This window comes from Vombatus ursinus, unplaced genomic scaffold (assembly GCF_900497805.2).
Source record: "Vombatus ursinus unplaced genomic scaffold, bare-nosed wombat genome assembly UNPS02014973.1, whole genome shotgun sequence".
In the NCBI taxonomy this organism is placed as follows: Eukaryota; Metazoa; Chordata; class Mammalia; order Diprotodontia; family Vombatidae; genus Vombatus; species Vombatus ursinus.
This window is the reverse complement of record NW_020954751.1, coordinates 15,689,504-15,715,383: the sequence shown is the minus strand read 5'-3', so window position 1 is coordinate 15,715,383 and position 25,880 is coordinate 15,689,504. Positions and strand designations below refer to the sequence as shown.

At 41.0% G+C, this 25,880-nt stretch overlaps 1 protein-coding gene across 1 annotated transcript; it reads left to right on the top strand.

Moving 5' to 3' along the window:
* Nucleotides 1-18,287: 18,287 nt before the first annotated feature.
* On the top strand, nt 18,288-24,645 carry LOC114030691 (protein FAM84B-like). Its single transcript, XM_027845562.1, has 2 exons — nt 18,288-18,789; nt 19,391-24,645. Exon 2 carries the CDS (start codon nt 19,395-19,397, stop codon nt 20,343-20,345), a length of 951 nt encoding a protein of 316 aa, XP_027701363.1. The 5' UTR covers nt 18,288-18,789; nt 19,391-19,394; the 3' UTR covers nt 20,346-24,645.
* Nucleotides 24,646-25,880: the final 1,235 nt, after the last annotated feature.

Genomic DNA, 25,880 nt, shown 5'->3' with positions numbered 1-25,880 from the left:
CCTAGCTGCCGCAATAGATTATATGAAGTAATCATAAGAAAGAAAAAAAAAGAGCTGGAAATGTAGGGTAGTACTAGATTGAATAAGACCTTTAATAATAGTCAAAGGAGAATGAACTTTACTTGGAGGGTCAGGGACCCACAGAAGATACTTGAGCAAAGGAGTAACATGAGCAGATCTACATGGCTAAAAGCACAATAACAACAAAAATCTATTCTGATGGCAGAATGAAAGAAGAATTAGAGTAGGAAATTGAGTGAAGGCAGGAAGTCTTGTTGCCGTAGTCCAAGTGGACAAGAGACTATTCTAGAATCAAAGAGCATACAGATATAGATCAGAGATGGAGGGTAGACAAAAGGTCTATTAACCAGGATGAAAGCCAAGGACCAGAGAATGAAGAGCAGTCAGAGGTCAAGGTAACGGTACAGTAACTGGGTATGACATCAAGGAGCTAGAGAACAGGAGAATATTCAGTTACTACACATCAAAGCAAGGTCATGGGTCAGGACCAGATCCCAAAGTAACAAGAAAATAAGAAGCCATGTAGATGCCTTCTTCTGAGCCAAGATCCATTCTCAGAACATGGTCATTTCAGAGCCTACATATATGAGATCAGATTAGCTACAAAAGGGAAATGGTAAATATGTCAACCTTTATGGGATGGAGTTAATGTACTGATCTAGTCACTGTTCCAACCTAAAGCCTAGAAGCTCAGTTTTTTCATCAATAAAATGATGGGGATTAGACCGGATGACCCCTGAAGTCACCTCTGTGTTCCACAATCCCATGAGCCATCTTGGACAGTCAGTGATTTGAGGGTCAGATTTGGAGAGCATTGTCTAAAGAGGCCTAGCAAGGGGGACCTGACCTTTGTTTTCTCCCAGCCTGCCCTGAAGTTTTCTGAGTGGAGTAATGTCGGCAGGGCAGGATAATTCCCTGCTGGAGACAAGTGAGCAATGAAGCCATGTTTGCAGACTGTACTAATTTACTCAAAAATAATAACCAAAAATAACTCAAAAATACTAAGGACCAGAGCTGTGATTGTACTAGTATGGGGAATTCTCAGTAAAGAAGGCTTGATTTTCTAATTTAGGTTGGCACCTTTCCTGCAACTTACAGTCTTAAAATTCCCTAGGACAATGAGAGATTAAATGTCTTGCTCAGAATTTGAACCCAGATCTTCAAAGTTTTGAGATTAGCTCTCTGTTCACAATGACACTAAAGCTGCTTCTACTAATATTTGTGATTTTTAATTACAAAACATTTTCCTCACTACAATGAAGTAAGCTTGCTAGTTCAGATATCACTATAACTCATTTACTATTATCTCTTTCACAGAAAAGGAGATCCTATTGTGTGTGTGTGTGTGTGTGTGTGTGTGTGTGTGTGTGTGCGGGTGTGCTTGAGTGAGGTGGGATATTACCTAATGATAAGGGATTAAACCTTGTAAAACATCAGATAGGCAGTTTCAAAATAGAACCAGCTAGAACTGAAATCATTGCTTCCCCAGCTTCATCCACCAGGAAGAGAAAAAGAACAGAATCTCAAAATCACAGAATCTCAGAATCATAAAATGCCTCAGACGCCATCTATACAGGAATTCCCCTACATCACATCCAGCTAGTGAATTCAGTCACTTGAATTCAAGTCAATTCAATTTAACAAACAGTTATTAAATACATAATTACTATGTGCAAGGCATTCTGCTAGGCAGTGGGGACAGACCTCCAGTGACTGGGAAACTCATTACCAACAAAGGCAGCTCATTCCACTCTCTTATCAGGATTTTTTTTATTTACTTTGAGCTGAAATTCATCTTTTCAGTTTTCACCTGTAGTTAGTTCTGCCCAGTGGAGCTAGGCAAAAACAAGAATAAAGTACCTCTTCTAAATGACAGCCTTTAAATACTTGAAAAGGATCATCATGTCTCTTGCCCAGGGTCTCCATCCCCTGCTGCTGCTGCCACCAAATCTTCTCCAGGCTAAAAATCTTTAGTTCCTTAAAGGGCTCCTCGTTATTCACTCTCTATTCTAGTCTTTCTCATCTGGACAACTCTTCAGACAAGAGGAGAAAACCTCAGACCGGAAAATCGGACTCATTATGTCTCACTTGCCATCTACTTGCCCTCTTTTTCATAACACTGCACATTGTGACTGTTGGGGCACTGTGACTACATAGAACAAAGCTGGCTTAAATACAGGTTCCTGTCCCCCTGCATATATATGGATTGAGCCCCAGAGGCTAAGCTGTCCTCTACTCCAGGACTTATTGCTAATAGGCAGATGCTTATCTCTGGTGCCATGCTTGTTGATATTCTCAAAGCACTTTGTATTTTAACATAATCTAAGTTCTATTACATTTGTCTATATAAATCACCTCCATTGGCCTGTCAGCTCCTTAACAGCAGAGACTGTATTTTAATATATCCTTGTATGTCCCCAGTTCTAACACACTGCACTTAATAAGATGTTTACTAAATTACTGTTAGATAAATAAATGAGCCTTATTTTTTTCCCAATGGAAAGGAGGAGGTGGGAGGGAGAGAAAATAGATTTTGGTTAATTGAAAAATAAATTACATTTTAAATAAATGAATAAATGAGCCCAATTCCAATCCTGATTTTTCTAATACTGAATACAACTCTCTCGGTCACTTTTCCTCCTCAATTTCACAGGAAGAAAGATTTTCCTCATGGACTCTTAGGTAGGTTTCTCCAGACTATATACAATAATTTCACTGGTGACCTCTAGGAAAAAATAAAGCCCTGAATATAACTAGTCAAGTAAGCAATCCTATCACTGGGCAGGGAATCTTTCCTGAGTTCCCCAGATGTAGGCTTACATCACAGAAAGAAATTTGTTTACTGTAAAATCAGCACATGAGCAAATGATCTAGCCCTTTTATAAATCCACCTACAAGTGTGTGTGTGTGTGTGTGCATGCGTGCGCCCGCCAATCTATAAATCTCTAGAAACTTCTCCCAGGCTGAGTTTATACCTTTTGCTAGTCTCCATTTCCAGGATTCTAGTTTACTGGTTGCTAATTTCACCCTGGAAAACATTCCCCAGACAATGAAGGAAGCAGGGGTCAATCAATTTCAATGTTGCCACCATAAATTCCCAAGCTGCTGCCTCTCTTTTTTTCTTTCCTACCTAATTGCTGATCACTGAGGTGGTAGAAGCTCATTTCATTTGCCAGACCTCCAGCCAGTCTCTGAAAATGCTTTCCCCCATTACTCTGAAAAGTCCAGGCTCTCAACCCATGGTGTTCATTGCAAAATTCACCTTTTCAGAAAGCTGTACTACCTGTTCAGAGACCCTACTCCCTTCCCTCCACTGTAAAAGGCAAATAGCATCTATGGATCCTGAGGCCAAACGACTTCCAGGGCCCTCTGGGCAAGGTCCAAGGTCGCTACATCTAACAAATAAGTCATCCATTTAAAATAAACACTTGGCCCCACTTTCAGTGGGGCCTTCTCCTCCCCTTACCACACCTATATAAGCTCCATTAGGGAAGGGGCTAGATCAGTTTTGTGTTTTTATCTCCAGTGCTCAGCACAGTGTCTGGCACACAATAAACAATAAATGCTTGTTGATTGAGTCTCAACATAGTGGGCACTTAATAACTGTTTGCCGGTGTTGTGTGTTGCTATTGTGTTATATTTGTTGTTGTTGAATTTGATGTTGCCTAGGCCCCAAAAGAAATAAGGAAAGGCCAGGAGGAAATTAGACTCAGGACTTATTGAAAAGCAGGCAATAAATCTATCATCAATTTACTATATTGTTCCTCTCCTTAGCATTTCTGTTTGGCTTGGTTGCCCCAGAAGTCTGAGTTTAGAAGGAAATCCAGATGTCTCTTGCTATAGTCAGGGAGAAAAACTGAAAGCTTCACTTAATTAGAGTTAAAATCATAAAATGTCAGAAACAAGATTAAAATGTTCTGTTTCATTTTTATATAGAGAAAATGAAGCCTGGGGGCAATAAGTGACTTGTCCAAGGTCATACAGCTAGTTAGCAAGAGAACTAGGCAATATAGGTATCCAATTTTTTTCCTCTACTCCATTTTTAGGAAAAAAGAGATAGATCAAATGAATATCATATGACATTCATGTTGCACTTTACAAAGGTTTATAAAGATCTTTTTCTGACAACAGTCTTCTGTAATAAATAGGGTTTCCAGCATCATTATCCATAACGTTCAGACAGACAAGGAAACACTGAGGCTCAGAGAGTGACTTGTCCAAGGTAATTTGTGTCAAAGTCAAGATTTAAACCCAGGTCTCCTGCTTTCAAATCAGTCAAGAAGCATTTATTCAGCTCTTACTACGTGGCAGGCACTGTGCTAAGCACTGAGATAGATATAAACAAAGGCAAAAAATAGTCCCTGCTTTCAGGGAGCTCATAGTCTAATTGAGAAGACAACATGCAATTACCAATGTATGAGGGAGGCTAGATGGTGCAGTGCTGAACCTGGAGTTGAGAAGTCACAAATTCAAATAGTACCTTAGAAACTTACTAGCTGGGTGACCCTGGGCAAGTCACTTAACCTCTGTTTGCCTCAGTTTCCTCCCTGAAAATGGGGATAATAATAGCATTTACCTTTCAGGGTTGTTGTGAGAATCAAATGAGATAATATTTGTAAAGTGATTTGCAAATCTTAAAGTGCTATATACATGCTAGCTATGATGATGATGATGTACAAACAAGATATATACAGAATAAACTGAAAATAATCTCAGAAGGAAGATGCTAGCATCAAAGAGTGAAAGACTGTTTTTTTAATAGAAGGTGGGGTATCAGCAGAAATTGGAAGGAAGCCAGGGAAGCCAGGAGATGGAGACAAGGGAGGAGAGCATTCCAGCCATGGTGGTCAGCCAGGGGAATGGCACAGGTTCTGATGATGGAGTATCTTGTTTGAAGAATAGCAAGGAGGTCAGTGTCAGGAGCCCCTAGAGTAAGTGGAGGGGAGTAAAGAGCAAGAAGACTGAAAAAGTAGGAAGGGGTCATAAAGGGCTTTACAAGCCAAATATATTTGATCCTGAAGGCAATAGGGAGCCACTGGAGTTTAACGAATGGGGGGGGGTGAAATAGTCAAACCTGAACTTTAGGAAAATAATTTTGACAGCTGAATGGAGGACGGACTAGAGAGGGAAAAGACAAGGTAGAGAGATCAACCAGCTGGCTATTATTGCAATATTCACTTGGTGAAGAGGTCTTATACAACAGATGTGGTGAAGGTAGAATCTACAAGGACTTGGCTACAGATTGGATATGGGGAGTGAGAAAGAGATAATACCTAGGTTGCAAACCTGAGTGATTGTGAAGATGTTGGTAGGAGAGTTTTTGGGGAAAGACAATAAGTTCAATTTTGGACATACTGAGTTTTAGATGTCCCTGGGACATCCAGTTTGAGATGTCCAATAAGCAGTTGAAGATTAGAGTGTGGAGGTCAGAAAAGAGGTTAGGGCTGGATAAACAGAATTAAGAATCATCCACATAGAGAGGTTCATTGAATCCATGGGAGCTGATTAGCATTCTTTCCATTCTGCCTCTACAAATAAGTAAACAGGATTTTAAAGGTAAAAGATTACATTAAGTCATTTAGTACAACTCCTTCATTACACAGATGGAAAAATAAAACAAAGCAAACCTTAAGGTTCAGGCAGGTTATCTGACTTAGCCAAGGCCATATAGCTTATTATCCATATACAGGATTCTTATGAAGAAATGCTCTGTATAAACTTTAAAATGCTATATAAAAAGTGAGTCATATCAGAGATTCATCAATATTGCCCAATCTGATCTGCAATTCTGTAATATCATAAGTGAACTTCATAATTACCAACCAAAAATGAAGTTTCTGAGAGCTATATGGTACAGAAGGAAAAATATAAATAAAAATTATATCTGGAGTCAAAGGATCTAAATTCAAATATCAGTTCTGCTCTCAAGTGATTGAGGAAATCACTTCATTTTTCTCAGCTATCTGTAAAATGAGGCATTTGGACTAGTCTCAGCTCTATCTAACATCATATGATTCTATATTTCCCATAACCTGCCTTCTAAGGCAGGAAAGATTTTCAATGATAACAGATGAAAGAAAAAGTGGATTTTACTTAACGCTAAGTTCAACAATAAAGTTAAACAACTCCCCTCCCATGTTATATTCCAGTTAATAAAATTTTGATGACATCTTTTAATCACCTTCCCCCAATCTAAATTTTCTTATTTAAAACAAGAGGATATGATTAGATGATACCTAAGGTCTCTTCCAGTTCTAAATCTTATGTTCTATAATCTATAACTGAAAAAGTGGTAAGATACATATGAATATACGAACAACAGGACACAAAGGAGAGAATGGTATTGGCAGAGCCAGTGTATATTTGGAATTTTAACACACACACACACACACACACACACACACACACACAATCTCTACCAATGAAAATCAGCACAAGGTCTATAATATATAGTACTAGAGAGTTCCCTATGCAGGAGTATCAAGCTCCAATAGAAATGGATCTGTTCAGGTAGCTTATTGACTCAGAAAACCACAAATTAACTTTATCTATGTTGTATTTTTTTATCATTCATTTTGTTAAACATTTCTCAATTGCATTTTAATCTGGCTCTGACCACACTTGCACTAGTAAGTTTTACTTGCCCAACACTGACACTTCTTCCCTATAGCACAAGAGGGTAAGTGACTTGCCCAGGGCTACACAACCAATAGTGTCATAGGTAGAACTTGAATTCTAGTCTTGGAGTCTGGTGACTCCAAGGCTACCTCTCAGTCTGTAACACCAAACTGCTTCTCAGTGTTCCATACATGTTTCTAAGACCGCAAGTTGCTAAGTAGGTATCCTATAATATATAGTTTAAAATTTATTGAGGAGATTTGTTCTGTGAAGTTTGGATTCAGTTAAAGGGCAGCGCTTGAGGACCTAGAGGGTCACATGTGGCTTTGAGGTCACAGGTTTCCCACCCCTGCACTAGGGATACAAATAGGAAACAGTCCCTATTCTAAAGGGGCTTACATTCTAAATTGCTTAATGTCTGTTTGTCTCAGGCCACTCCCTAGGATTTTTCTACTAAATCCCATAAAAGCTCTGAGCTCTCCACTATCTCTGGTGGAGGAAGTTCTTGATAAAATCACAGGTTGATAAAATCACAGATTCTTCAAATATTCCCATATTAAATCACTGGGTTTAAAGCTCCTTTTGCAGGGTAAAATAAAGTATTGCCATGGGATTTCAAATGTGTTCTTACTAAGACCACACTACTGCATTTAAACACCTGAAGAAAAAATCATGGTTCTATGCATCATTATACTAAATCTACTTTCTCTTCCATTGGTATGTCCCCAAACACCCTAAAGGCTGTAGAGATTTACACTGTAATAAATTAATTTGTTAAACTAGTTAGTCCCCTCTTTTTTTCCTCTCTTAGAGGACTTTAGCCTCATTCAAGGCATGATTAGTACCTCCTCCTTCCCTAGCACCTTCCTTTATTTATTTATTTATTTGATGCCATGTTATATACCTCATTATCATAGAATATGGAACTAGAATTTTTAGAGGGGACCTTCAGGATCACCAAGTCCAAGGATTCTTTCCCCTCTTCTTCATTTAGTTATAGCAACACTTTTTGTAGTAGCAAAGAATGGAGAAACAAAATGAGTGCTCCTCCGTTGCAGAATGGCTAAACATGCTGTGGTATTTGAATGTGCAATATAGTCTTACTGGGCTGTAAAACAACACCAACAACAACAATGGCTGAAATGAAGCTGGAGGCTACTTACATGAGTTGATGCCACGTGAAGTAAGTAGAAGCAGAAAAAAAAATAGTATATTTAATGAACTTAACAAATATGGAAAAATAAACAATGAAATAAAAATTGAATGATGGGGAAAGAGAAAGAAAAAGGAAAGAAGAGAGGATAGGAAAGAGAAGAGCAGGAAAAGAAAAGGGAAAGGGAAGGGATGACAGCTGTAAAATTATGACCAAGCCTGGTCTCAAAGAGGAGATATGAGGAGGCATCTACCTACCTCTCCCCTTTTTTTTCAAAATAGGGCAGTCTAGGAATTCTGCACCTGGGGTCCACGTACCCCTTGGAATCTATGAACTTGGACAGGGAAAAAATAATCTTTATTTTTCACCAACCCATAACTGAAATGTAGTGTTTCTTTCCATTACAAATGACTTACCAGGATGTCAAAGAAGTTGGCCAATGACACATACAAAGAAAGTTAAGACCCCTTAATATAAAGAAATATATGAAATAAAATTTTGATGACATCTTTTAATCACCTTCCCACAATCTAAATTTTCTTATTTAAAACAAGGGGATAAGATTATATGATACCTAAGGTCTCTTAATCTATTTCTGGCACCTCACTCCATAAAAACCCTCTACCAATGGAGATTGGCAACTGCTCTGTAACTTAAAGTCTTGCAGAGTTGTCTGGGGCATCCAGTATGTGTCAGCGTCAGAACTGGAATCCAGGTCCTCTTGTTTAGATTCCAGCTCTATTCACTACAAACTGCTGCCTGCCCAGGTTTTCTGACTCGCAGTCCAGTGTTCTTTCCACTAGGGATTTTCCCCTTGCTCATTCCAGCCACAATATTTTGAATGGAGTCTAAGATTGCATTCATTTGTTTTGGCTTCCATATTGCTACTGATTTGTGTTTAGTTTCCACTTGGGCTACAGATTTACAAGTGAATCCTGAATTGGAATAGATTTTGGAGAGTACTTGGAAGGCCCACTAAAGGAGAGAAGTATTTCCCAAATACTGGGTGGGCTCCCATCTAGCCTTTAGGGTTTAAGTACCTCAGACTCTGGCCCAGTAAGGGCTATCTATACTCCTTACTGCTATAACTGAGGCTACCCTAATTCTTCCTTTGAGTATGCCAAGGAATTGGGAGAAAATATTTCCAGCTTACCTATCTTCATTGAAAACTTTTTTTTCTTCCATAACTGATATTTCCTTCCTTATGTATGGCATTGTTTTTTTTTTAAAGAAAATGCTTCTAAAGATGTAGATTTGTAAAAACATCAAATTTATATAAAACTCCCAAACTTGGATTTTTTTTTTAAATAAGACTCAATACTTAGATACATAGAAGTATTTTAAATCTGATGTTCCCCTGGAATAGTTTACTGAAATGCATCTTTCACGACTACTGCAGGAGACCAGCAATATGCTCACACTCTCATACACAAATCAAACTCTGGTTCGACATGAACAATACAATGTTGGGTGCCATCTGAAACAGCAGGCTGCAAGGACAGGGAGAGACCACAGTTCTTTTAACACTGATGAGTGCTTTTCCAGAAAAGGATTAAAAGCTTCCTAAAACCCAGACAATGCAGCTGTGAGGTTTAATGGACATAGAGTTGATTTTCAATTCACTGGGCTATAACCCCCAAAGTCTACCTCCTGGGGTGACAAGGCCTCATTTTTGCCCACAGTCAGTTAGATTCTAACAGGCAGGCTCACATATTGGCCAGCTGTCTCATCAGTTCCAGGAGAAAGTAAATGTAGCAAGAAAGCAAATAAGGCAATGGTTATTTTGTAGCCTTCTGCTACTGCCCCCTTTCACAGAAAGTACCTGAATGCTTTCACCACTCTCCTTTTCCTTATGCAGTAAACTAAAGAATACTTCTTTTAGTGATCCTGTGAGGACATAAAAAGGATACCATCATAGGATAATAGAATGCTAGAAAGTACCTCTGATATCATCTAGACCAGAAGTACCAAACTCTCTCCAGCTGAGTTACCAGATTAAAATGTAATTGAGAAATGTTTAAGAAAATAAATAAAAATATAAACAACATAGATGACGTCAATTTGTGGTTTTCTAAGTCAGTATGTTGCTGGCGGGGATCTGTTTCTAATTGCGTTTGACACCACTGAATTCTAGTCCATTTATTCTCAAAGGGTGTGTCTATTTTGCCTAAGTGTCCTAAGAATTGTATGGAACTTATAGCTACAATGTACAAGCCTCCATAGACTCCCATAGAGTACAGGAGTATCCCATAGAGTGCAGACGTTCCTCAGGGCAAAGAATAATAATATGATCTGATCAAAAGAATTCTGATCTCCTAGGATAAGGGAACTAAATTTCAAAGAACAGAAGGGGCTTACTCAGGGTCAGGTAGCAGGTGAGTGGCTAAGGTATAACCTACTTTTTATGATTGTAATGAGGCACCACAGAAAGAGCCTTGGTTATGGAGTTGCTGGATTCACATACATCCTCTGACATTTACTCCCTATGTGACCTTAGGCAAATCACTTAACATCCCTGAGCTTCAGTTTCTGTATTTGTAAAATGAGATTAGGCCTCTAAGCTTTTTTTTTTAAGCTCTGACTCAATGATCCTATGAGCCCTACTATCTAAATGCTAACAAAAATAATGTTGGTGCTGCTGTCCTCCCCTCCCCCCAATTCTCAAATTATAATAATTTTATGCTTTGTCATTCTACAAAATCACTGAAAGCTTTACTACTAGTCGCTAGCTCCCCAGGGTAACAGCCAATCCTTCCCTATAGTACCTTTAAGTGCACTTAGGGATGGGCAAATTTTGTATGCTTCAGGAAAGGCTGGGGAGGGAGGCACTTGATAACTGGTTTTCTAACAAATTCATTTAGATTTCTGATGCACTGTGCCTGAGGCCCCACAATGAGAACAAGCAGTTATGTAGCATAGGTGAACTGGTAATTCTGTCCTCTGTCCCTGCTCAGTACATTCTCAGAGCCTGCAATTCTAAACTCAGATCGTTATCACAGGCCCACAGTAAGTTCCACTGCTATGTCAGTTAAATACAAGCAATTCTCAATCATTCCCGACTGGAGTGTGAAAGTTTGAAGGGAATGTGGATAATTGAAATGAAATTCAATTCAGGAGTCTATTTTTATTGGTTGTCTATTATAGGGTGATATAAAGAAATATATGAAAGTCATATCATCTCAGAGTTTGAAGGGACCTTAGAGGTCACCCGAGGCAACTCATACCTGAACCATGAATGTATTTGTTCAACAAATGTTTATAGGGCCTACTATGTATCAGGCACTGTGCTCAGCAATGAAGAATACCTTCAACAAGTAGTTATCCAACTTCTGTTTTATCTTCAGTCTTTCTGTCTACTGTCTCCTTCTCTACTACCTACAAACATAGCCATGTCTCCCCATCTTAAAACAAACAAAAAACCAAAAACCTTCCCTTGATCCTTCCCTTCCATTCCATCCCCACCAGTTACAGTCTATATCGCTTCTCCCTTTCTGAGTTAAACTCCCTGAAAAAGCTGTTTACATTCTTTGTCTCCCACTTCCTCTCCTTTCATTGGATTCTAAACCCTCAACAATCTGGCTTCCTATGTCATCAACCAACTGAAACTGCCTTCTCCAAAGTTAACAATGATTAGGAAATCATTGCCAAAATTCCCAAATCTCATGCCCTTTTCTCAGTCCTCATCCTTATTGGCATCTTTCCAGTACTTGATACTGTTAATCCAAATTTCCACCTGGATATTCTCTCTTCTTTAGGGTTTTTTTTTTTAAACACTGCTTTTTCCATGTTCTCTTCCTAACTATCTAACCAGCTTCCTTTGCTTTATCTATGTCATGACCACTTAACTGTTTTGTCCCCCTCTATGCTCTGTACTAAACTCTCTTCTCATTTCTCTGTATAGTATTTTACTTGGTAATCTCATCAGGTCCTATAGGTTCAATGATCACTTTTATGCACACTCCCAGATCTTCATATCAAATTCTAGCCTCCATCCTGAGCTCTAATCATGTATCATCAACTGCTTATTGGACATTTCAAACTCAATGTTTTCCTAGGAATCTCAAACTCAATATATCCAAAACAGATCTTGGTAGTTTTACTTCTAAACCTTCCCCTCTTCTTAACTTTCCCATTTCTGTCGAGGGGTACCATCATCCTCCCTAGGGCAGTCAGGTGGTACAATGACAGAGAGCCAAGTCTGAAGTCAGGAAGACCTTAGTTCAAAATGGGCCCCAGACACTTACTAGCTGTATGACCCTGGGCAAGCCATTTAACTCTGTTTAGCTCAGTTCCTCAACTGTTAAATGACCTGGAGAAGGAACTGGCAAACCACTTAGTATCTTTGCCAAGAAGACCCCAAATAGGGTCACAAAGAGTCAGACATGGCTGAAATGAGTGAGCAAAAACAGCCATCATTCTACCAGTCACCATATCTCCCAACCTCACTGTCATTAATTCCACTCTGAATAAGTGTGGAATTAATGACACATCCTCAATCCACTGCCAAATATTATTTTAATCTCCACAACATCTCTCATGTACTACATCTTCTCTCTACTCACATAGCTAGCACCCACTTCAGGGCCTCATCACCTCTCACCAGGATTACTGCAACCATCTTCTTTCTAGTCTCCCTCCCTTAAGCCTCTCCCTAGTCCAATCCATTCTCCACTGATCAGCTAAAGAGATTTTTCTAAAGTATTGGTCTAATTATGTCACACCTGCTCAATGAGCTTCAGTGGCTTTCTATTACCTCCAGGATCAAATATCAAGTCCCCTGGTTGGCATTTAAAGGTCTTCATAACCCAGCACCTTCCTACCTTTAGTCTTATAGTTTACTCTCCTTTGCTATGCATTCTCACACCTCTGATCCTTGCTTCCGGAGAAGCTGAGACTGGTGGATCACCTAAGCTCAAGAGGTCTGAGCTGCAGTATGCTAAAGCCTATCAGATTTTTTCTCCACTAAGTCTGCCACCAATATGGCAAGCTCCAGAGATGGTAGAGGGAGGGGAGAGGACCAAGAGGACCCTGCCTAAGGAGGGGCAAACCAGCCCAGATCAAAAATGGAACAGGTCAGAGCTTCACTATTGATCAACAGTGGGACTGGTGACTGAATGCTTACTGTACTTCCAGGCTTGGTAAGATAAGGAGACCCAGTCTCAAAAACAAACCAAAAACCCCAACACTTTAGTTCACCCTACATATTCTATGATCCTTTATCTCCCACCTCTATACTTTTGTAATGGCTGTTTACCAAACATGGAATACTGTACCTCCTTTTTACTGCTGTTTATTAGTTTCCCTAGCTTCCTTCAAGAATCAGCTCAAATCTCACCTGCAGAAGGTATTTCTGCCACCCTCCTGCCCTCAACATTAATGTTTTTGCCTCTCTGACTACCTTCCATCTACTTATATATCATGCTATACATGTTATATATAACTAGATGTTTATATATTGTTTCACCCTCTAAAAAGTAAGCTTCCTGATAGCCAATGATGTTTTTGCCTTTCTTTGTATCTGCAGCACTGCTAAGCCCCAGGACCTGAGAAACAGTAAGTGCTTAATAAGTGCTTGTTGACTAACTGGTTATCAAGCTTGAATACTTTTAATAATGGGGAGTTCATGACCATCAAAGACAAAGTTGTTTGTTGTTAAATATACATTTTGAGTTTAAATCTGCCTCCCTATAACTTCCACCCACTGATTTTAGTTCTGTCTTCTATGTATCCTTATCTGTTTATATGTATTCTCCAGTAGAATGTAAGTTCTTTAAGAGTAAAAACTACTTTTTATTTTGTCTTCATATGCCCAGCACCTAGTCTAATGCCTGGAATATAGTAAGTGCTTAATAAATGTTTTGAATTAGACTGGATTACATTCTGTGGCACATGGAACAAATTTTATTTGTCTTCCCTGTGAACGCCCTTTAGAACATTTGAAGATAAGTAGCATGTCTCTTTCAAAGCTGACCTTCAACAGGCTCACATCTCTAATTCTTTCAATACTTACACGTAAGACGTGGTTTCAAGTTCCCTCTACCAGGTCACTCTTCTCTGAATGTTCTACAGTTTCTCAATGTCCTTCTTAATATGTTCCATCCAGAACTGAACACAATACTCCAGATAAAGTCTGATCAGCCAGGAACACAGCTGGACAATCGCCTCCCACCATCTGGATACCATACTTCTATCAAAGCAGTCCAAGATCACATTAGTTAGTGGTTTTTGTTTGTTTTTGGCTATTCCCTCTCTTTACTAATTAATATTTCCTTTCCAGCTCACTAAAATCTCCAGGTCATATGAACTACTACTATTCAGTTATGTCTTCATTATCCTATATGAGTTCAATTGATTTTCAAGATATATTCATTTGTATATTGATTGATCTGTCTCCATACAAGTTGCCCCCATGCCTAAATCAGCCCTACCGCTCAGTTCTTTCATCTGGCCAAGCCTACCAACCTCCTCCAAGAAAATCTGGGCACTCCCTGACTCCATTATAAATCACATTCTATGTTATATTACACTTATATTTGTATATGGCCTACTTCTCTCCACCTACTGTCACCCCATTTTTCTCCTTTAAGTCAATTCAATTAAAGAAGCATTATTTTTTTTCCTAGTATAGTGTCTTACATACAGTAGGCACATAATACTGAATTAAGTTATTTTTTCTCATCAAAAAACATTTATTAAGTGCTTATTATGAGCAGAGCACTGTAGGATATTCTGGGAGAGATGTATAGTTAAGCTACTGAAGACTAGAAGGGGGAAGAAGGCACAAATACACACACACACACACACACCCACACACAAGCTATACCATACAATATTAAACAATAAATGTAATAGTGAGGTGAAGGACTACCTGTTAGAAGAAGCATTGCAGGAGGTTGCTACTAACAAAGGGAATCAAGGAATGCTTCATAGAGGAGGTGCCATTTAAATTGGCCTGTAAAAGGTAGATAGGAATCCAAGAGACTAAGGCATAAAAGTCAGCAAGGCATTTTAAGTATGGGAAACAGTTTGAACACTAAGATGGAAGAAGATGGAAAAGAATATTTGCAAAACACAATAGTCTAGACTGGCTTAAACATTTTGTGCTTGGAGGGCAGTAATAAAGATAAAGCTGAAAAGTCAAGAAGCATTTATTTAAGTGCAGATATAATAAATCCCCTGAGAACAGGGGATACAAAAAAAGGGCAAAAAAATGAAAACAAAAACAATCCTTACTCTCCAGGAGCTCACAGTGTAATGGAAGAGAGAACATGCAAACAATTATGTATGAACAAGTTACATACAGGAAAAACTCTTGATATTTCAGAAAGAAGGCACTAAATTAAGGAGGACTGGATTAAGGAAGAGTGAAGCCAGATTGGGGAGCTCTTTGCTTAAATTCAAGTGTAAGATTGGTTTATTTGTTTGTTTTACTGTTTTATTCCTAGTAAACTGCATCTCTTATTCATTTCATGAGTTTTCATATTGGGCAGAAGTCCAAAACCAAAACTGGATCTAGTAAGTTCAATGGACAGGTTGAATACAACAGTGAGAAGACTGCTGAATATGAAGTCTGAAGATCTTAGTTCAAATCCCAGATTAACTACTTAATCTGGGTGACTTTGGATGTCACTTCCTTTGTGAGTCTTAGTTTCCTTATCTGTAAAATGAATGACTTTTGTCATTCAAGGTAAAATGACTTTTCAACTCTAAATTCATTATCCTATGATGATTCAAAAACTACACTATTTTGGGAATTCCCTGGCTATGCTTTACCTCAGTCCTTCACTCCCTCTTTTTCTGCTACTTCCTCTACTATGTTTCATAGAATTCTGTCTCTGTCTCTCTTTCTCTCTTCCTCACCAATTCTAAAACAATGATCAAATCAGTTCTGCAATTGTTCCTGGATATGTTGATCTACATCCCAGAAAAGTAGGAAGAGGCTAAGGTTATGAAGGGCTTTTCATTTAATTTATTCGTTCAAACAAACAAAAAGAACAAAAAATCTTCAAGCGCTTTGAGTAGATTCACTAAGGAAAATTTATGAGAAAACATGGACAAGCAGATGAGGATAGGGTAAAAGTACACAGATGAAATCTAAGTTTCAAGTTATGCCTCACTCCTTTGTCCTTTTTCCGTCTTGATTCTGCTGCTGTGGTCCCTTCCCTGAGAAACTTACAACTTCGTTAAAGACAAAAGATTTCTAGGATAACATGTAACTTCTTTCAGAGCAGAGATTTTCTATTTTACCTCTGTATCACACAGTCCTCTTCACAGTGCCCGTCACATAGTAGGCACTTAACAAATGTTTAGATTGATTGACACAAATAAACTAGAGAGTAATACCCGGTGTATGTAAACATGAGCTTGATTAAATATAATCACATGGGAGAACCTTAAGTGCTCAGGAACAAAGGAAAGTGGAGTGATCAGTGTTTGAATCATAAGAAGGCTTCAGAGACAAAGAGATAAGACAACCCCCAAAATAGATATATCATTTAATAGCTTAAATCTCTTTCCCCACCAAACTTACACACCAAGGCTATTAACTTAAATGCAATGCCAGCTGCCTAAAGATTTCACTTCTTAACCTGCCCCCCATTAAAAAATAGATGCTAACAAATGGCTGAAGGCAAGATAATAAAAATAATAGTAATAATAATAATAACTCATACTTCTAAAGGCTTTAAGGCTTACAAAATTAGTTCCTCACAAAATCCTTATGATCTAGACAGTCCAAACACCATTATTATCCTGTATGGGTAAGGGAATTGAAGTTCAGGGGAAATCACTTATGGAGTCACACAGCTAGCAAGTGTCAAAGTGATTCCAAGTCTACACTTACACCTAGATGTCTACTCAGGCAGCCTAAAAGCAAATGACCTGGATAATCAAAAGCTACTATAGAAATCTGGCATGCTGTGACCTACATTTGTCTTCCAAAACAAAGAAATTTAATCTCAAAGTACACAGAAGCCTTTGTCCCTTTTTTGTTTGAATTACATTTAAAACTCTGATGTCCCTTTGAGGGTTTAGAAAAACCCCAACACACACACACACACACACACACACACACACACACACACACGCACACGGTTCTACCTCAACTCTCCAAATACTGATTTTACAGATTACAGACTTCATAAATAGACTGATTCGGGTCCCGTTTTTATGAGGGTGGAAGGGTGGCTGGATGGACCTCAGCAACGTTATAGTCTGCCCCTCTATCCAGGTATAATTAGCACACAATATATAATAATCTAGTCACAAGGATGTGGAAAATAGGGTAAAGTCTTTCGTTGCATTCCCAGTTATATCTCTAACTCATTAGGAATACACCTTTTGGGGTCTCATTTTCACCGTCTGGAAACTGGGAATAGTTAACACTTTCTCCCTCCCTCGTTCCTCCTCTTTCCCATTCCAGATAGCCGTTGGGATTTCCTCAGTTGGTCATATGAATCACAAAGAAGTACAATCAGGGGAAGAAAAGCTGGTGTAGTCTACTGGTGGGAGGTTAATAGGTAATAAATACCTTGTTTTCTTTTGCTAAGCTAACAGGAAAGAAATAGCCCCATCCGGGCGTCTGCTAATTTATTTCTCATTGAAAAACAATTAGGCATTTCTAGCCAATGTCTAACCTAGACAAAAAAAAAAAGCTCAACTCAGTTCTCAATGCTGTTTTGGTATCTCCACTCATAGAGGACACTTGGAAAATAGTAAGCTTTATAATAGTCACCTGCTGAAATTAACTTTGTACCAACCACAAGGGGGACACACAACACATTCAGAGCGGCTGGTGGGGGCCAGGCCATGACTAATTGTTCTTCCAGCACAGTATTTACTCTCTTTGCTTTCCTATAGTGGCACCCCTCCCCATCTTCGTTCCCATTCCCAACCCCATCCCCATCCTCAGCCCCAGCCCCCCAGCCAGGTCTTAGATCAGCGCCCGGTTGTAAACAAACGCAAAGCAGCAATTCGGGACCGCTCCCTTAGGATCTGCAATAATCTTATTAAGTATTTATAGCCGTTTATTTGGAGTGACCTAAACCACACCCAAGTGAAATCCACGTAAATAAACTTCCTTGGGGAAAACAAAACAAAACAAAACCAAAAAAAAAAAACCACCTTTCCGCTCCGGCCTTAGTAGTCCAGGCAAGGTTGGGAGCAGGGAGCCCGATGCAAAACTCCAATTTCTATTCGGGCAGGTGGCCGCTGCCTCCCAACTTCGTCTTAAAGCTACAGACAAAAAAAGAGGGAACCGGTCAAGAGACAGCCTAGCAGTCCTTTCGCTTTGGTGCCCGAACCAAGACGAGAATAAGAAGGAATGAATTACACAACCGAGACTGCCCACGTGCACCTGGTCAGAAAGTGGCAGCCAGGCGGTTTATTATTTACCAAGTTGAAGTAAACCTGGGTCTAGGCGGGGGCGCGGATGCAGGGAAGAGCCCAATCGCCCCAGGCTTGCTGGGACGGGGGAGGGGATCTGAGCTATGCGCAGTGTGGGAGAGGCTAAGGCTAGGGAGACCGATCGAGGCGCTGTCTCTTTAAATGCTAGAGGCAGCGCTCTCACTGGGGGGAGGCCAGAGCCGGATCTACAATCTCTTCTCTCCCTAGCTTCGGTGCTTGTTGCTTGCTGAGCTAGCTTGGAGCTGCTGCTTCTGCTGCTGTCTTTCTTCTGCACCTTGAGCCGGTCTCTTTCCATTCGCTCATCCTCCACGGCTGAGAGGGGAGGGCGGAAAGAAGGCAAGAGGAAAGGAGGAAGAAGAGAGAAGAGGGAAAGGGAGGCGGTAGGCATAGATACCACCGTTACCCAAGTCCGTAGGTGATCTACGCCAGCCTGGGGGTGAAGACATGCTTTGCTCTCCCTTGCCAATCCCCGCGATCGGCGCCGGGAAGGAAACTGCGGCTCTGACTCCGGGAAACTTGCCTTAGAAGTCTCGGATTGTGGCGGGGGCTGCTTCCCTTCAGCCCCTTACCTCTCTCCCCCTCCCCCAAGCCGGGTAAGTTTCCGCAGGTAACTCGAGTGGGCGGGGGAGGGGCAGGCGGAGGGAAGGAGAAGTTCAGCAGGTGAGCCTCCTCGCTCACCTGGGCGGGTTTTACTCTCCATTTCCCAGCTCCTAGGATTGAAGGGGATGGTTCTTTACCAGCTTTTGGCGGTGGGCTCAGCTGGGAGAGTCGAGGGGTATCGGGAGGTGGGCAAAAACTTTTTTTCGTGATCGTCCCCTCCCCCCCTTACAAGCCCCTGCGCTGGTTCGGTGGCAGGTAGAGAGGGCGCCAGCAGCCGGGGCCTGAGCTGATGCAATGTGCTGTTGCCCCAGGGCTGCTGCCACCTTAGAGGTGGAGTTGCGGGTTCTCATAAGTACCCTACAGGTGGAGAGAAGAGCTGTGCTCTAAGCTTGTAACTCCCCCCTTTTTTCTTTCCTTAGAATAACTGCAAGTACCATGGGGGGGGGAGATCACGTTTTTGAAAGCCTATCTGTTCCTGCTTTTCACCCCCTTCACTGTGCCCTCTTCAAAGGGAGTCAGTCTCGGAAATAATGGTTTCATTTTCTTCCTCTTTTCACCCTCCCACCCCCACTCCCCCTGCTTGTCCATTTTCAGCGTGATGGGCAACCAAGTGGAGAAACTGACCCACCTAAGTTACAAGGAAGTTCCCACAGCGGATCCCACGGGCTTGGACCGGGACGATGGTCCCCGAATTGGAGTTTCTTATATATTTTCCAATGACGACGAAGAGATGGAGCAGCAGCAGGGGCCCGGGCAAGACGCAGGGGATTTACAGGATCTGCCCGAGGAGCAGCTGCAGACGTCGCTGCCAGCTCCACAACAGCCTTACGATCCCCGTCTCTACGAGGTGGAATGTTCAGTGTACTACCGGGACGAGTGCATCTATCAGAAGAGCTTCTCCTCGGGGCCGGCTGCGCTGAGCACTTACAGCCCGGAGAATCTACTGAACAAGTGCAAGCCAGGGGACTTAGTGGAGTTTGTTTCCCAGGCCCAGTACCCACACTGGGCGGTGTATGTAGGTGACTTCCAGGTGGTGCATTTGCACCGACTGGAGGTGAGTAACAGCTTCCTGACGGACGCCAGCCAGGGCCGTCGGGGCAGGGTGGTGAACGAGCTGTACCGCTACAAGCCCCTCAGCCCTAGCACTGTGGTGCGCAACGCGCTGGCGCAGGTGGGCGCCAAGGAGCGGGAGCTGAGCTGGCGCAACTCGGAGAGCTTCGCCGCCTGGTGCCGCTATGGCAAGCGGGAGTTCAAGATTGGCGGGGAGCTGCGGATCGGCAAGCAGCCCTACCGGCTGCAGATCCAGCTCTCGGCCCAGCGCAGCCACACGCTGGAGTTTCAGAGCCTGGAGGACCTAATCATGGAGAAGCGACGAAATGATCAGATTGGGCGCGCCGCTGTGCTGCAGGAACTAGCCACCCACCTGCACCCTGTGGACCCCGAGGAAGGGGATGGGGAGCCCACCCGGACTACTATTGAGCCTGTCGAGCTCCCTACTTTGCCACCGACTCCTCCTCCCTCACAGCATCACTCGCAGGCGGCACACTGATGTGGATTGCAGCTGGGAAATTGAGCTGTTCACAGCTGCCTTGCGGCTCTCCTGGTTCCTTTCTTCACCTCTGGTCCCCATTGGGGTTTCCAGCCTTTTTGGAAAGGGGAGTATGCTCATGGGAGGCTAGAGCGCAGTGAGACCGTACTAAAGCTCAGAAACTTAGAAAGTGGCAAGTAGGAGTCTGAGGACTAGCCAAGAAAGTCAGTCCTTTGTGCATTGTGGAGGGAGGGGTGGGAGGAAGATGATGATCAAGAGATTTCCCTTCTTCACCTCTCTCCCCTTCTTTCCCATCTACTTCAGGAATTAGTTCGTTAAAGGTTTAGGAGGTGTGGGGTACACGGTGGTGTTCTGGAGTAGACCCATTCTTCTTGCACTCATGGAGTAGGAAGAAAGTTAAGGCTTGTGTCTACTGAGGCATTCTTCTCTCCCTCACCTTTCTGGCTCTGAGCACGTTCCTGCGGGTTACTAAGACAAAGGCTAAGTGAGAGTTTGCTGGGGCTCCAGGGGAGGAAGGCTCGAAGGGCTGCAGATTTCTTTCCCCACCCCCACCCCCACTCCCCCCAGAGCGCCGCATGTGGATTGGGGGAAGATGAGTGATTAATTTCGTGGGGATTCCTGGGGAGCCAGGCCGGGGAAGCAGTGGGAAGATCTGAGAGCTGCAGACCCAGACCCATTTGTGCTGTAATAAGTGTAACAAATGATTGTGTAAACTGCTGGAAAACAGACAAAGGCTATCCCCGCCCCTCTCCCTTTTTCCCTCCTCCCCCTTTCAGTGAGCAGTTACCACAAGTAGTTGGATGATGGGAGCGCGGGTCTTAGAAGATGTCCCTCTTCCTGTTCTCTTTCGGCTCCTCCTTCCTCCCAGGTTACAAGTAAATCATTGTCGGGGGCATGGCTTGGGGAAGGATTCAATTAAGGTTGGGCTTTGTTTCTCTGGGTGCTGCTGTATGCACTAGAGCTGAGCTATTTGTTACTAAAAGAAACCTGGAGGCAGAGGGAATGGTCCTTTGTGTCACTGATCTAATTAAACTTGCTCGGCTCTGTTCCTCTGCTGAACAGAGGAGATGGGAGGGAGACCTGGGGTGCTACCTTTCTCAGTATCGACTACCAAAGCAGCATTGCTAATTAATCAGTCAGGATTGCTTTTTTCCCTTTTCATATCTAGTGAGGTTAGTCTGCACCACTACCCCCTTATTTTTTCATGATTAATTTTTGTTAATTGTTCGTTCTGTGAATGACTTCTCTTCCTGGCCACTTCCCATTCACTAGACTAGTGAAAATCTACTTGGCTTGAGCTTTATTTCCATAATAAAATGCTTTTGTTTTGAAATCAACACTTAATATAATTAAATCAGTGTTGACTATCCTCCCTAGCTCACAGTGGTCTCCTCACTGCTTAAGAAAACAAGTTCTTTCAGAATCTCTCTCTCTCCTCTTCCCCCCTTCCCTATCTCCCTCCCTCTCTCTCTTCCTCTATCAGTCATAAATAGAAGTCACCTTGTGAGTACTTAAAACAGAAATAGAGAAATACTGTTACTGATCTCATAAGGGGCAAATGGGGTTGTTTATGGGTTTAGCCCAGCATCTGTGGGAAACAGACAATGGAGTGAACAGTTATTTCTCATATTTGCTAATGAGCTACTGCTCGGTTCAGGATGAAGCTTTTTTTTTTTCCCCATCTCACAAACTGCCAATTGAAAAGCTTGTTCTGTCCCAAAATGATTTGTACACTTAATTTTAGGATGCAGCTAGCTTGGCTCAGAAGTATTGGCATTGCTAATGCTGCTCTGGAGAATATTGCCACAAAGGATTGGGTTCAGTTTTGTTTTTTACTGAAAAGGGTCTATAGTGAATCTATAGTGCTCAAGCACTCATAGTGATCATCTGATTTACTATAAAATTATTTAAGGGTACAGAAAGCTGTATTCTCTTGAATTTGGAGTAAAATCAGATTTGATAGCTTGGGCAGGAAAATATAGTAACCCTTTAGCATCCATATTTATCTTAGTCACAGCCTGGCTTATAATTTGTTTAATTTTTTTATTTGCTTATGTGTACTTATAAACTAAATATTCTGATGTTAAAATTGCAGTTTTAAATGTCCAGACCCCTTAACAGAAGCTTAAGAAAATTCAGTGTGACCTTATGGCACGTCACTTTACCTCTCTGCACCTCGGTTTCCTCTTTGATTTGTTGATGTTTGATGTGATTTCTGAGGGCCCTGAAAGCTCAGAAATATAGTGATTTTTAAGCATTTATTCTCTAATTTACCAACAGTTACATAGTTTCACAATATCTACTTTTGTCAATTTGTAACTGACCACCTAGCCTTTGCCTGTCAAGATCAAATGTGTAGCTTCTAGAAAGAAATGACAAAATTCGTTGTTGTTACAGTAGAAACTTCAGTCAGAAGGCAGAGTCTAAGTCCTTGGTCAATTACTTCTCTCTCCCTCCCTCTCCCCTTCCTATCACAGCTTTCCTCTACCCAGAGTCAATCTTGTACCCGGGGAGGTGGGACAAGCTAAGCATGGATAAACAAAATTACAAAAAGAGCCAGAGACCTAATTTTAGCCAATAGTCTCAGTTGCCTCTCTAGGCCTGCTAACAAGCAGCAGAATTGACAGATTTGAGTTTCCTCTCCTTCCCTTTCTTCTGTCTATATTCGGGAGGAAAGTGGCTAATGAATAGTGACCAATGAGCAAGAAGCAGGAGTACATATTTTCTGCCAACTTTTGCTGATAGCCTTCCCCCCCACCCTTAACTGGAAAGCTCAATAAAAGTCTTGCAGTGACTTGCAGAGCCAACTATAGATGTTGGGAATTAAAATGAAGAAACATTGAAAGAAACTCATTGTGAAAGGAAAATGGAGCTCCAACAGAACATATGTTATGAGTGCCTTTATGGAAAATCAGAGATCGATTGGGAGAGAAATTGAGCTCATTAGTTACTGAGGCAGGGAGGAAAAAGACCTAACATGGAAGCCTTTCCCAGCTTAACATAAACATTCATAAAAAGAATATGAGGTATTCCTTAGCTACGATATGTAGAGGCAAATTTCCAATGGGGATTTTTTTTTTCCTTTTTTAAGAATCTTCAATATGGTTTTGCAGTTGCATACCTCCTCTCTTCCTGTTTGGTTCAAGAGAGAAACAAATGAGCTGACAGATTAACTTTCCTCCAGGTGGCAGTGTTGTGGATACAAATTTTTATTTAAGCCTCACAGCAGTGACTTCACCTGGCACTTTAAATTTCTAAACATATATTTAAGTGTATTTTTTGTTCCTTTATAAGGGATTAAAAAATCCTTTAGAAATATTTTGTACTGTGAATTGTGGATGCTCTTTGAAGGAAAAATGGGTTTGATTCTAGGGATTCTTTTGGAAGCTTGCATTGGGAGAGGGGGGGAGGATGCCCTACTGGAACATGAAGTCAAAGTTAAATTTATATTTTCTTACCTGAGGAAATATTTTGTTGAGACCACTTATGTAAGAATGACCTTTGCAGGAGCCCCAGACATCAGCTTTACAACTCTTTTGTAGTCAACTTTTTTTTTTCCCCTGGTAGTATCACCCACATTTAACTGAATTACTTTTTGGTACTCGGGTAGCAAAGATACAACCTGAGGAGCATACTTTATTCTGAACCTACAAGTGTGAGTTTTCTAGTCTTTAGGAAAGACATTTATGTGGTTGAATTTTGCCCATTGGGTGCTTTTGTCTATTTTCAGCACCAGCTCTTATAGCAGCCCTGGGGGGGAACAGATATTTTTGAAAGCAGAACTTTACTTTTATACAACAAATGAGATATGGAGAACTAAGTACATGTTAACTGCTTGTTTTCTAACTTTTTTTTTTTAAAGGAATTCACTGTGTTTAAGACTGTCACTGTTATGTGTTTGTCTAACCAGTCACTTTTTACAAATTGGAGTGTGATTATTGTTACTGATGGATTTTGGTTTTGAAAGCCACACCTTTTTTGTTTAAATAAAAAAAAAATCAGGGTAATTTCAAACTTGAGTGGTTTATATGACTTTTCATTACAGTGAACAAATGTTTCACTAAATCTACTTGAAGTTTTTTATTTGATACTGTAACCCTTCAGAGAATTTTAAGATAAGCACCACATTTTTTTTTTCCCTGAATTACATGAATTTTTTGTTTTCACTGAAGGCTATGTTTTCTGTCATTGTTCGTAACACTGCTTCTTGAGAAGGAAGTTCAGATTTCAGATTGTATCATTTCCTTCAAAATGAAGGGCAGGGCATAGTCAATAAAGATTTGAGATTTTTTTAACTCTATTTTGCTGTAATTTATTTTTTAAGTTGTCAGGTCCTTTTTGAAGGATCTGTATGGGTCAATAATAAACTTATTGATGAGGTAACTTCCAAGTTTGCATTCTTCAAATATGTCTTGCCTTGGTTTGCCAAAGATGAGGAAGTTGAATCTCAATTTCAATTTCTCTCTCTCTCTCTCTCTCACTCTCCTTTATGTGTTTGTTTAGTGATGCAAATTTTATATTGCACATTCTGTGAGGAATTGGTTAAATCCTTGTTCATTTAGGCCTTTAGTTTTCATAGAAAACTTTTCGAGTGTCATAAATTGTAAGCCACATTGGTTTTTGGAATCAATACATCTCTTTGAAATTTGGTGGGACCTAGGCTAGCTTATTTAAAACCTTAGCTCAGGGTAATAGGGGGTTTTCATTACAGAGCCCAGTAACCAGACAGAGTCTCACCCTCATAGTGGTTGTGGGGAGTAGGGGGGTGGGGTGGGGTCTAATAGTTTCAGGCAGAGAACAAGGGAGAGAGCAATGCGTAATTTAATTACAGACAAAATTAGTGAACAAGATCACATGGCATTTGTTGGCACCACTCTAGGTTTATGTGCCAGCAATTGATAAAGGAACAGATGTGCAGTCTGTGTGAATGAGGAGTGGGAGCCCACTAACAAACACCGGGAGTGTTCCTGAAGCCTTTACAACTGTTCAGTGAGCCTGCTGCTTGCTTGATGGTTCAAAGAGCCTGGGGTGGGGTTCTCTGAGAATTGTAAGCAGGAGAAGAGTTTGATGTTGAAGATGGAAGGGGAGTCATCAAGAACAAATTCTTAAGTTTAATTTTGCACATCATTGAAGAAGACAGTTGAAGACAAGGAGGAAAACATATTTAATTCTCTTGTGTTTGGCTGGTTGATGAGTTAGGACTAACTACTTCCATAGTAGGGTTATCTTGCCTGAGTCAATCAACAATATTTATTAAGCACCTACTATGTGCTAAGCACCTGGGATACAAAGAGGTAAACACATGAGAAAATAAAACATCCCTCCTCTCCAGGAGCTCATTGTCAAGCGGGGGAGATAATGCTTACAAGCAAGATATATCCAGCAAAAATTGGAGATAATCAACAGAGGGAAGCTGGAATTAAGGGGGATCTGGAAAGACTTCTTGGAGAAGATGAGATTTTAGTTGTACTTGAAGGAGGCTATGGAAGCCAGGAGGTGATAGAGGAAGGAGTTATATTTGGGACAGCCAGTGAA